The sequence below is a fragment of the Leptopilina boulardi genome, unplaced genomic scaffold (genome assembly GCF_019393585.1).
Source record: "Leptopilina boulardi isolate dan_hultmark-lab unplaced genomic scaffold, ZJU_Lbou_2.1 LbouV2_208, whole genome shotgun sequence".
In the NCBI taxonomy this organism is placed as follows: Eukaryota; Metazoa; Arthropoda; class Insecta; order Hymenoptera; family Figitidae; genus Leptopilina; species Leptopilina boulardi.
Window position 1 is genome coordinate 167,863 of NW_026137761.1, and position 12,601 is coordinate 180,463.

Genomic DNA, 12,601 nt, shown 5'->3' on the forward strand with positions numbered 1-12,601 from the left:
AACCTTTTTTGTTTTGTCTTTATCGGCTCGGGGACCGGAGATACAATTCGAAAACTGAAAAAGTGGTGATCTCGCTCCACTCTACTCTAAATAAAAAAAAGACCTAACGTAAAAAAAAAGTTAAAAAAGCTTTTGATTTTCTAAAAAAGGGATCAAATTTTGAATTTTTCGAAAAAAATTTTTACACCATTCGAAAGAGCAGGAAAAAACCTTTCGAAAACATATAGGTCAAATTTTTTTTTAATCTTTCTGTTTAAAAGTTACAAGTCTTCAAAACTTCACTGTTTAAATTTTTCAAAAAAATTCAACCCCCTCCCTTTCCTTTATTTTTGAAAAAAACCTAACAATACTTTTTGGTTAAAGTACTCCTTCCTAGGGCTAAACTATGTGCAAGTTACAGCCCAATCCGATCAATTTTTTTCACTTAGTACGCTACAGGAATTTCACCTCATATATATATATTAAAGAATATAACATATAACATAAATACTTAAAAATATAAAGAAGCCTTCCAAAAATCATAATAATCTTGAGTGTTTCGCCAGGAAACAAAGTCAATGGTATTCTCAAAGTTTTTTTAAATCCTGAAGTTTTTCTTAATTTCTTGTTTCAGTTGAATGTTGGCTCGAAAGTACATAAATAAAAATGGATTACGTACAAATTTTTGATATAAAAGATTTTTTTCGGGAATAATAAAGAAAAGTTAATTAATATATTGAAAACAAAATAAACATTTGTAATTTGTAAAATTGTAAATTTTACAACATCACAATATTTATTAATGTTTATACTTGCTTGTCATATTCAACACAGAATTCTTCTAGGAAAGCAATTTGCCCAGCTCTAATGGATGCATTACTGTAACTAAAAACTCTAAAAATAATTATTTATCTCTGCAGAAAAATTTCCTAACATGTGATTAAATATTTTTTAGTGAACACGCACATGCACGCAGATCATGTTACTGGATCAGGGAAATTAAAGTCTTTTTTACCAAGTTGTCTCTCAATGATATCTCATATGAGTGGAGCTCATGCGGATATTTTCTTATCTCCAACGGAGGAAATTAAGTTTGGAAGACATCGGTTAGTGTGCTATCCTACTCCTGGGCATACACAAGGTTATACATAATATTAACGTATTTTAACGTGGACTGCAGTTTTATCCATAAAAGTGAAACAATTTTTTCAAACTGATAGTTTTTAGAAGTTTTAAAATTATTAATTAATTAATAATTTATGATTAAATTATTTAAAAATTAAAAAAAAAGGCAAATTTAATTTAAATATTGATTCTGGCGAATTCAAAAATAGTGAATCTAAAGAATCTCCTGCATGGATTTTCAAAAATTTTAATTAAAAAAAGTGAAAAATATAAGTTAAAACATAATTGTACTCACCTATTAAATATGTATCTTCATTAACAACGTTAAGTATTTTTCGTCGTCAAATTTTTTCCACATTTTTTTATTGATTCTTCAGAATCTCTCGCATAGATAATCTCTCGCATATTAATTTTTTCAAAAAATAAAAATTCTAAAATGGTCAAAAATTAAAATCTTTTTTTGACCACCTTATATGTTTTTAGGACCCAAATGATGCAAGAAAAAAATATAACCTCGCTTAATAATTTAAAATTAATGTTGTCCAACATACCAAGGATTCTTATCTTATAAATTTCCTAAATCAGACAGATTGTTCGAATCCATGCAAAACACAATTGCAATTTGGGAAATAGGAAAGTAATATAATATTAGGAATTTGTTGTAGTTTAATTCAACTATCTGTTTTTCTAATATTATTGATGTGTCGAAATTGATCAATTAATTTAAAAAGTAAAATTATTTCATTTCAATAATGATATTTTATAGATACTAGCGCCTCCGCCGACAGACTTCGGTGCTAGTATTAATATGAATTATTCTGTGTTATATATGGGCGATTGCACGTAAGATTTATAGTCGAGGTTTAAAATTCGGGTAAATATATTTTTTCTTAATTCTTGTAGAAAAACATAAAATACGTATTTTTTTATTTTTTATATTGGCCAAATTTTTTAGTTATGAATTTTTGAAATTTTGGCTTTGCGAAAGTAGACCTTTTTTTAATGGCTTATATCTCTAAAAATATTTAATTTGGTAAAATCTTGCCAAAGAATAATAGTTTTGTTTTTCTTCAACTTTTAAGAAATTTAAGAAAAAAATTTTTTTTTAATTTTTAATGAAATAAAAATTAATTTTTTTAAAATTTGGGCCCTATTAAATTTTGTTTTTTTATGATTTATTCATGCCTGAAAATATACAGAAGATTTTGCAAAAAGAGCCGGAATGGGCCTAATGAGTTAAATAATTTTAAATGAATTTTTAAAATTGGCGTGTAAGCACCACGCGCGGTACGCTACACAGTGGGCCGCAAACAAATTAACATAGAGCCTACAAATTTCAACCGATTTTGACGTTCTTGCTCTTAATTTAAAGATTATATAATTCTACATAACGCCTTTGATTTTGTTTAAAAAAAAATTTCATTTGTTTAAACAATTTTTATAAACAATTTTAATGATTTAAGTTCCTTATTACGAAATTAATAACATATGGAGAGAAATGTGCAATTGGCGATTCAAACAGCTACACTGAAAAAAAATAGTATTGAATCAAGAAAATTTTACTTGCTTCAAGGAAACCGTGGAATTGAATAGGGACAAGTCAATTACGGCATTGGTTCAAGTAAACGATTGTCTTGAGATAGTATATTTGGGACGAGAGCATATATTCTTGAACCAAGAAAATATGGAATTCGAGCAATATATTAATCAACTTGTAACAAATGTAAAATACATTAAAGGAAGAAAATATTTTCTTGTTCTGAGAATACATGTAGTCAAATCAATTGTTTCATTTGATTCATTCAAATATTTGCAATATTGGATAAAGTAAGACAAGATTTAAATCAAAATATTATTTATATTGTGAGGAGACCATATGTTCTTGGTCCAAGAAAATATGGAATTCGTCTAAGAAGTTTATTGACTTCTAAGAAATGTAAAATATATTAAGTCAAGATCATATATATATTAACTCAAGAAAATATTTTCTTGACTTGAGAAAACTTTTGGAGTTGAACCAAAAAAATATTTTTTCAATACAAGTAAATATTTACTTGAATTACCCCCCCCCCCTCTTACACCCCTTCCTTATCCCACCATGTCTAATTCTTAAGTCAAACATTTTTATTTATTATTAACATTGATATTTTTTATTACTTATTTAAATAATATTTATTTTACATACAATTTATATTTAATTAATACTTAACACAACTAAAACAAGTATACCTTGAATGAAAATTTTTCACGGTCCGAGGAACTGAACCCGAGTTGCGCGCACCAAAGGCAGTAACGTAGACCACTATGCCTTAATAACCTAATATTCTTGATTGAATACTTTTTGGTACTTCGGGAAAATAAAATATTGGGTTGCGATAATAACATATTTACTTTTGCCAAATACTAAATTCTTAATTCAAGAACTATGCGTTAATCAAGTTAAAACAAGTATTTACTTATATTAATATTCGCATTTTCTTGACTCAAGACTATATTAGCGTTGAATTAAATAAAAAATATTAGAATGTGAAAATTTTGATCCACGGAAGGTATTTTAAATAACACAAGTTTTATGTCATTTTTTAATTTATTGCTAAGCAACGTTTCGATGACATGGTTTTGTCATCGAAACGTTGCTTAGCAATAAATTAAAAAATGACATAAAACTTGTGTTATTTAAAATACCTTCCGTGGATCAAAATTTTCACATTCTAATATATAATTGGGAAGGAAAATTATCATTATAATTAAATAGAAAATATTTTCAAGGAAACAAAAAAATGATTTCATTCAAGATTATATCACTATTTCAACTGAAAAAATAAATTATTTCATTTAAGATAATATAATATTATTTCTAGAAATTGAATATTCTTAATACAATATAATATGAAAATGCTTAAAGTATATTAAACACTTGGATTAATTAATGTTTAATTCAAACAATATAAATTTTAATCAAGTTGAAACAAGTATTTATTTCTATTAATCTTTCCATTTTCTTGGATCAAGACTATGAGTATTAGATTAAGTAAAAAGTTGTTTTGAAGGAAACAACAAAACGATTTGACCCAAGAGAATAAAATACTCAACGTAAATCACTTGACATGAGAAAATAATATTCTTGACTCAATTCTTTTTCTGTTCTTGACGCAACTAAAACATTTCGCTTGAAACAGTAAGATATATTTACTTGTATGAAACTCATATTTTCTTATTTCAAGAACATTGCTCAATGCTCAAAATTACTTGACTCAAGAAAATAAATTTCTTCCAATAAGAAAATATCGTCTTGTTTCAAGTAAAGTACCTCAAGTAAATGCATTAACTTGATTCAATTAACTTTTTTTTCAGTGTACACTAGCGCCACAGTTGAACGTGAGTTGAGCGTGACTCGCTCTGTAGCACTCCATGTGTTTTAAATTATTTTTTCTTTATACATGCATGCAAAAACCTCGTTTGGCAACCACTTTCAGCTATCCAAAATAGTCGAACCCCTCACCGTACGCGCGGACGATGAGCGCCTACACTTATAAAGAAAAATATGGTTCGATACTCGTTGCCTCGCGAGCGTATGCCCGTTACACTTGTAATGAGCAAAACGCTCGCTTGGCCCCTTGTATCGAAATATACTATTTTTTAACGCTTAAAAATTATTTTACAAACGCAATAAAAATATCAGAATAATTAAATAATTTGAAATAAACTGTCAAAACAGAGACTGCTTTAGAGCGAGTCACGCTTACGTTAGTTCAACTGTGGCGCTAGTGTAGCTGTTTGAATCGCCAATATTATTAGTCAAGGTAAACGACTAATACTTACTTTAATTAATTTTTACAAATAGCATTGTTTAAACAACCCTTAATCAACAAATACATAGTACCGTTGCTTTTACTTGTTTCAGATTTGGGTTTGCTTTAAGTTTTTTTTAAATAATCAATAATTAATTAAATAATTTTTATATTTTTAATAACAATTTTATATAAACAAATTTTTTTTTTTATTTTTACTCTTTCTGTTTATAGCTCTTTTCTTTATTTTTTAATTATTTCTCTCATATTTTTATTTAATGTAAATACTAGGAATATTGAAACTAATGTTAGTTACCAAATTTACAAACTTGTTGCTATTAGACATTGTAAATTATTTTGCTTCCTCGTGGAGGAAGCTTTGTAGTCCTTTCATTTTTAAATGTTTTCAAAGTGTCGGAAACAAATTTTTCTCTATATTGAAACATGTTATATGAGATCCTGATCAATTGTCCGGATGTATGTATGTGTGTGTGTGGATCCCTTTTTTGTTTAGAAGATAACTTTAACAGGTTTTAATGGATTTAGATAAAATTTGGTAAGCTCATTTATCATATTAATATCTCAAATCTGACCAAAGGATTTTAAAAAATACCCAAAAAAAAATTTTATCGTCTTTTTTCCAAAAAATTTTTTTAATCGAAAAAATTTTTAAATAGAAAAATTTAAGGTTATATATAATAAAATCGTATTCCTTACGTCAAGACAAATCGATCAGTATATAAAGTATATTTTTAATTTAAATTTAAAGAATTAATGAAAGTTACAAAATCAAAAATTCACATTTTGGCTATAAAATTTTGTGATTATTTAAATTTAAGTTTATAGATGAAATAATTTTACTCCTTACATGAAAACGAATCAATTGATATATATAAAATTTAAATTTGAGGTAAATTTAATAAATTAATGAAAGTTAAAAAATAAAAAATACACATTTTAGCTGAAAAATTTTATATTTATTTAAATTCAATTTTAAATATAAAATAATTGTGTTCCTTGCATTAAAACGAATCGATATAATTGTAAATAATTATAAATTATATATTATTTTTCATTAATATTTAGAAATTTCGGTTAAAATATAAATTTTTGATTTTTTAACTTCCATTAATTCTTTAAATTTTACTCAAATGTATAGGTACTCTAATGTTTATATTATTATATTATTTTTGTATTTTTATTTCAATGTCAATGCTTTCTCCACGAGGAAGCAAATTTTTTTGCTCATCGTAAAGAGGAAGCAAAATGTTCATGTAATGAACATCTGAATTTACAACTTATTTATTTATTTTGTCCTAGGCAAGCCTTGAGAACAACAATTCAAATATAATGCATATTCAAATTACAAAATTTATAAACAGGTATTGAGATAGTATTCAGTAGATTTTTAGTAATAACAAAATTCGAATAAATTATATATATTATCACAGATAAAGAAACAAAATGTCATCAATGACAAGACTCTACGCAAAGAGATTCTACTCATCCAATAAAAATAAGTATTCATAGAGTTTAAGCTTAAAAGTTTTTGGACTTTCAATAGTCGTAATAGAGCCAGGAAGAGAATTCCATAAATTAACTGCAGTTACCATAAAGGAATTTTTATATCTTTCAGTTCTGCACGATGGTGCCCTAAGTAACTCAGGACACCTTACTTCTCTCGAGGTTACATTCTCCCTAAAAAGAAATCTCTCATACAAATACAAAGGTCTCTTAATATTTAGAATAACATGTGTGAGGCAACCAATAAACAAAAGTCTTCTATTCCTAATACTAAGCCATCCAAGCCTCAACCTATATGGTGTCACATGTTCATCTTTCTTTAAATTGAATATAAACCTTATACATATGAGGCAAAATTCCTGAAATGTCCGAACAAAAAATTAAAAGTTCTCGAATTTAATCCATACTTTTCTAAAATGTTGTTATTGTTGGTAAAAGTCTAAAAATCAATTATTATTGAATTTAATAAAATAGTTTTTGAATTACAACGTTTTTAATTTTTGACTTTTGAAAAAAAAATTTTTTTTCAATGTACAATATTTATAAGTAGAATGCATAAAAGTTAACATATATATAATGATTTTTAAAGCTTTTTTGACGAGCTACACGCTGTTAATAAAAATTTTTTTTTTTAAATAACATTTGACCTTGAAATTCAAGGTCAAAATGTTAATTTACGTTTATCTCAAAATCGGATTTTTTAAAATTATTTTTAACTATCTCAATGGAAAGCTTGACTAATTTCCTACAAAACATGTAATTTGCAGAGTGGGATCTTTTAAAGTTTTTGAGATATTAATTAATTAATTAATTAATGTTTATAACAAATGAAATATTTTACAAACGAATAAAGTTACCGTAATTCTGAAGTTAGTATTTGAAAGTTAACGTAATTCCGCATCCAACGAGCCCTATATGAAGTATTTTGGATAAGTAGATTGTTAATAAACAATTAGTTAACATTGCAATTGTTTATTAACAATCTACTTATACAAAATACTTCATATAGGGCTCGTTGGATGTGGAATTACCTTAACTTTCAATTGGTAAGTTCAGAATTACCATAACTTTATTTGTTTGTAAAATATTTTATTTTTTACTAACAACAAGCATCCAAAAGCCCTATATGAAGTATTTTTGTTCAATTTTAGTTAAATAACAATAAAAAATGAAATATCTTACAAACAAATAAAGTTATCATAAATCTAAACTAACCAATTGAAAGTTAAGCTAATTCCGCATCCAACGAGCCCTATATGAAGTATTTTGGATAAGTAGATTGTTTATAAACAATTGCAATGTTAACTAATTGTTTATTAACAATCTACTTATCCAAAATACTTCATATAGGGCTCGTTGGATGCGGAATTACTTTAACTTTCAATTACTAACTTCAGAATTACGGTAACTTTATTCGTTTGTAAAATATTTCATGTGTTATAAACATTAATTAATTAATTAATTAATATCTCATAAACTTTAAAAGATCCCACTCTGAAAATTACATGTTTTGTAGGAAATTAGTCAAGCTTTCCATTGAGATAGTTAAAAATAATTTTAAAAAATCCGATTTTGAGATAAACGTAAATTAACATTTTGACCTTGAATTTCAAGGTCAAATGTTATTTAAAAAAAAAAAATTTTATTAACAGCGTGTAGCTCGTCAAAAAAGCTTTAAAAATCATTATATATATGTTAACTTTTATGCATTCTACTTATAAATATTGTACATTGAAAAAAATTTTTTTTTTCAAAAGTCAAAAATTAAGAACGTTGTAATTCAAAAACTATTTTATTAAATTCAATAATAATTGATTTTTAGACTTTCACCAACAATAACAACATTTTAGAAAAGTATGGATTAAATTCGAGAACTTTTAATTTTTTGTTCGGACATTTCAGGAATTTTGCCTCATATATTGAAAAGTCTCTCAAGTTTATAATTTTATTCATCAGTTAAATCATTAAACACAGCACAACAATAATCAAAATGTGGAAAAATCAACAAAGTAACAAGTATTTTCTTAATCTCAAAAGTTAAAGCTTTCTTGTTTATTTGGAATTGTGATAGAGTTGCATACACACTCTTACAGATTTTACCAACTTGTTAATCCCAAGAAAGAGTTGGTCTAAAAATGACACCCAAATTTCTAACAGAATCAACAAATGGAACAATCGTATCATTAATTTTAATTGACGAGTAATCACTTAAATTTATATTATTTATGTACCAAGTCGATCCAATTAGGTTTTGTCAATATTTATTTTAAGAATATTTGCTGTTGCCCAATTCAGTACTGACTGTACATCTTCATTCATTAAAGTAAGATTGTCTTTTAAGTCATCCAAACTAGAATGAATATAAATTTGCAGATCATCCACAAAGTACATGTGTTTAGAATATTTTAAAACATCTCTCAAATCATTCGTAAAAAGGTTAAACAACAAAGTGCCAAGCACTGATGCCTGAGGTACCCCCGTTCCGATACAACCCCAATCAGACAATTCTCCACTCTGTCCCACAACAGCCTGCCGTCTCCCAGACAGGTATGAAGCAAACCATTTTAAGACAGAATTGGACAGACCAAAAGTTTTAAGTTTCAAGAGCAATAATGTATGAGGTACCATGTCAAAGGCCTTACTAAAGTCAAAGAAGACAATTATTGTTACTTGTTTATATACGAAGCAAAATTCCTGTAGCGTACTAAGTGAAAAAAAAGTTCAGCCTTATGGGTGAGTTTTTTAACCACGAAGTATTGTTAAAATAATATACAATGTCTAATAGCAACAAGTTTGTAAATTTGTTAACTAACATTAGTTTCAATATTCCTAGTAATTACATTAAATAAAAATATGAGAGAAATAATTAAAAAATAAAGAAAAGAGCTGTAAAGAGACTGAGTAAAAATACAAAAAAATATTTTGTTTATATAAAATTGTTATTAAAAAAAATTTATTTAATTAATTATTGATTTTGTTAAATATTATAAAAATACATGAACTTTAAAAAAACTTAAAGCAAACCCAAATCTGAAACATGTAAGTATTTGTTGATTAAGGGTTGTTTAAATAATGCTATGAGCGACTTCACGTCAAGTGATCGCACCGACTTAAGCTATTTTGATAAAATTTTATAATATTGATAATTTGGGTTCCTTTAAAGGCCAAAAAAAGAAATCATAATTATTTTTCAAAAATTCAAAATATTTTTCAAGATATTGCACATTTAAATTTTTTGTAATTTTTTTTTTGATTTATTATAACTTCCGTAATTTTTAACCAAACGGGATGAATTTATTTTAAAATACTTGTATTTAGAAGCTCTTTCATAAAAAAATTTTGAAAAAAAATTGAAAATTTTTTATTTTTATTAAAAAAAGCAATTTTAATTGTTTAAATAATTCGAAAAGTATATCTTCGATTTTTTTGAAAAAATTCATGAACATTCTCCACAATGTCCTAAAAAATTTAAGACCTTGAAAAAGATGGTATGTCTTATAGTTTCCAAAAAAAAAAATTATTTAGTTTTTGTAGCGTGTGAAGACATTGTAAACTATATAATTATATGAGGATTTTCATACGAGAAAAAAGGGTCATGTCTCGGATTTTTTCCAAAGTTCGGTAAATTGTATTGATAATGGTGTTAAATAAGTGTACAAATTTTGAATTTGAAATTTTTAATATTTTTCGAGATATTTACAATATCAAATTAGAGCAATATTTTTTTGATTTACACTACCGTTCGAAATTGTGCGAACGCTTACACCGCGAGTCATTGAAAAACATACTCGCGTGAAAATAAAGATAACTCTGAGAGAAATTAAATTAGAGACTTTTCCCTTATAGCGTTGGAAAGCTTATTAAATTTCGAAAAAATAATACCTATTTGAATGAGATTGCTTAAATAGGTTTAAATATATCATGTTATAAAGTTGAAAAAATAATTGTAATTTTTTGCTTATTTCCTACCTTGACTTTAACCTCTTGCATGGTCCAGGAAAATCGACGAAAAAAATTTTCCTTTAACATAATTATTCCTTGAAATCTAAGCTTTCCATTGATTCCAAGAACAATAAAAAATGTTGACGGGTTTGCCAGTAATTGAAAAAAAGGACAAGCGTTCACGAAAAAAAATTCGACCGTCAATCGCTCGATTTTCCCGTCTCGCTGCCTCTTTCGTTCGTGCGCCATGGCCGAAACAGACGATTTTGATTAGGCGCTTTCCGGGCACCATTAATTTCATTATTTTTGCCTTTTTGTGAACATAAATTATTTGTATAACGCGAAAGATATCATAATTGTGTTATCAGTTAATTATACAGTTATTAAAATTAAATAAATGTAATAAAACTTATATATTTCATTATTAAAAAATTCAATTTGACCAACGAGGTTTTTGATTCTTAATAATAAATTGTTTAATGATTATATAATTATACAATTAAAGTTTTGTAAGAATTAAAATTTGATTAGACGTGTAAGAACAAAGGCTCTTTGTTCAAACTACAATTATACCTATCATACAAAATAAATTTTAGTTTCAAAACGACTGTAATAAGAAGCGTTTGCGAATTGCTTTATTTCTAATATTCAAAATGTCGAAAACTAAACTTAAATCTTTTTCATTAAGTGAAAAACTAAACATTATAAAAGAATTTGAAAGTGGAAAGAAAATCATGTTAAGAATTGCGCAACTAAAAAACAAACAGTAATAACAGACTTTTTTCATAAAGCTTAAAGCAATAACAATTTTTATTAAACTTGTTAAATAAATAATTATATGAAATTTCTTATTACGTAAAAGTGAAACTTTAATTAACAAAACCCTTAAAAAGCCTCTATCAGTGCAATAACCTCTGTAAGTGAGAAAACCCACTCTTCGACCTTCATAAGTGAGAACCTGTCTTACTGAGAAACCTCGATAAGTGAGAAGAAATTTTCGGTCCCTTGGATTCTCACTTATCGAGGTTCGACTGTATTTCATGTTTTTCTACAAAGAATAAAAAAATATATATTTACCGGAATTTTAAACCTCGACTAATCTCACGTGAAATCGCCCATATGTTAAATATATTCTTATTATGATTTCTTATTATTATTATTGCTAGTCACTTATACTTTCGCGCTACGCGCGACCTTTTTTTAATAATTAAAATAGAAATATTTTAACATTGAAGAGTTTCTATTCAATTAAAAATCAAATAATATTACTGCAATTGAGCACCTGGAAATAAGAACTCGCCAAGCGCTCGGCTGCACGCTACAAAGCCAGTCAAACATACAAAAATGATGAAAAAATAAAATTAAAAATAAAAACATGCTATCTTGTAGGAAATGAAAAGGCGCATCTTTTTTTCCTCTGAATTTTTCTCGTCAAATGAATAGTTGAAAGAACTTCCAGTGAAATATTTGTGTCCTTTTCAAACTCACGTGTTGCCATGACAACACGTGAGTTAGAAAAGGACAAAAATGTGATGTAGGAATCCATATAAAATTCCATGTAGAATCTTATGTAGGTTATCCTACATATGTTTTAGATATCCACATAAAATACCAAGTAGGAAATTATATGTAAAATTTCAATGTTGATGTAGATCATCATAGTTGCACACTTACGCCGCCAGATGGTGATAATTTTTTCTCTCGCAGTTAAGATCAGTGTCAAATACTATAAAAGCTGAGATTCTAACTCAAAAGGTTTATTGCAAAGCTCAAATTTTTTTCTTTTCAGATGAATTGCAGTACACGGTGAACTTAAATAAATTATTATGAAAGATTAAAACAACCAAGATTTTCTTTCAGAATTGTATTCTAGAACGAAAAAGAAGATATGCCGAGCAAAAATCAAGATCATTTGTAGAGCCCTTTTGGAGAAATTTAATTTTTTCTTTAAAATCATGTAATTTATCGCTTTAAAATATTTTAATGACAAAAATGATCTATATATTTATACAATACCGTTAGAAATTGTCGGTACAATCAAAATCATTTGTAGAGCCCTTTTGGAGAAATTTAATTTTTTCTTTAAAATCGTGTAATTTATCGCTTTAAAATATTTTAATGACAAAAATTATCTATATATTTATATAATACCATTAGAAATTGTCGGTACGGCTGACCTGAAGGGATGGATAACTTAGATGGTTGGAAAGCCGATAAACTTTAGCGTTTGCATGTATATC

The 12,601-nt window shown here is 26.6% G+C and overlaps 1 protein-coding gene across 2 annotated transcripts in view; it reads left to right on the forward strand.

Annotated features, from left to right (window-relative positions):
* Window positions 1–677: 677 nt before the first annotated feature.
* Window positions 678–12,601, forward strand: part of LOC127278599 (persulfide dioxygenase ETHE1, mitochondrial) — a 139,110-nt gene continuing 127,186 nt past the window's right edge. For both annotated transcript variants that reach the window (XR_007842507.1, XM_051300398.1), the window contains exons 1-2: window positions 678–860; window positions 935–1,120. Coding sequence is in view for 1 of the 2 variants with exons in the window: in XM_051300398.1 (XP_051156355.1) it covers window positions 851–860; window positions 935–1,120 (196 nt within the window). In the remaining variant the exon portion in view is untranslated. The remainder of the gene's footprint in view (window positions 861–934; window positions 1,121–12,601) is intronic.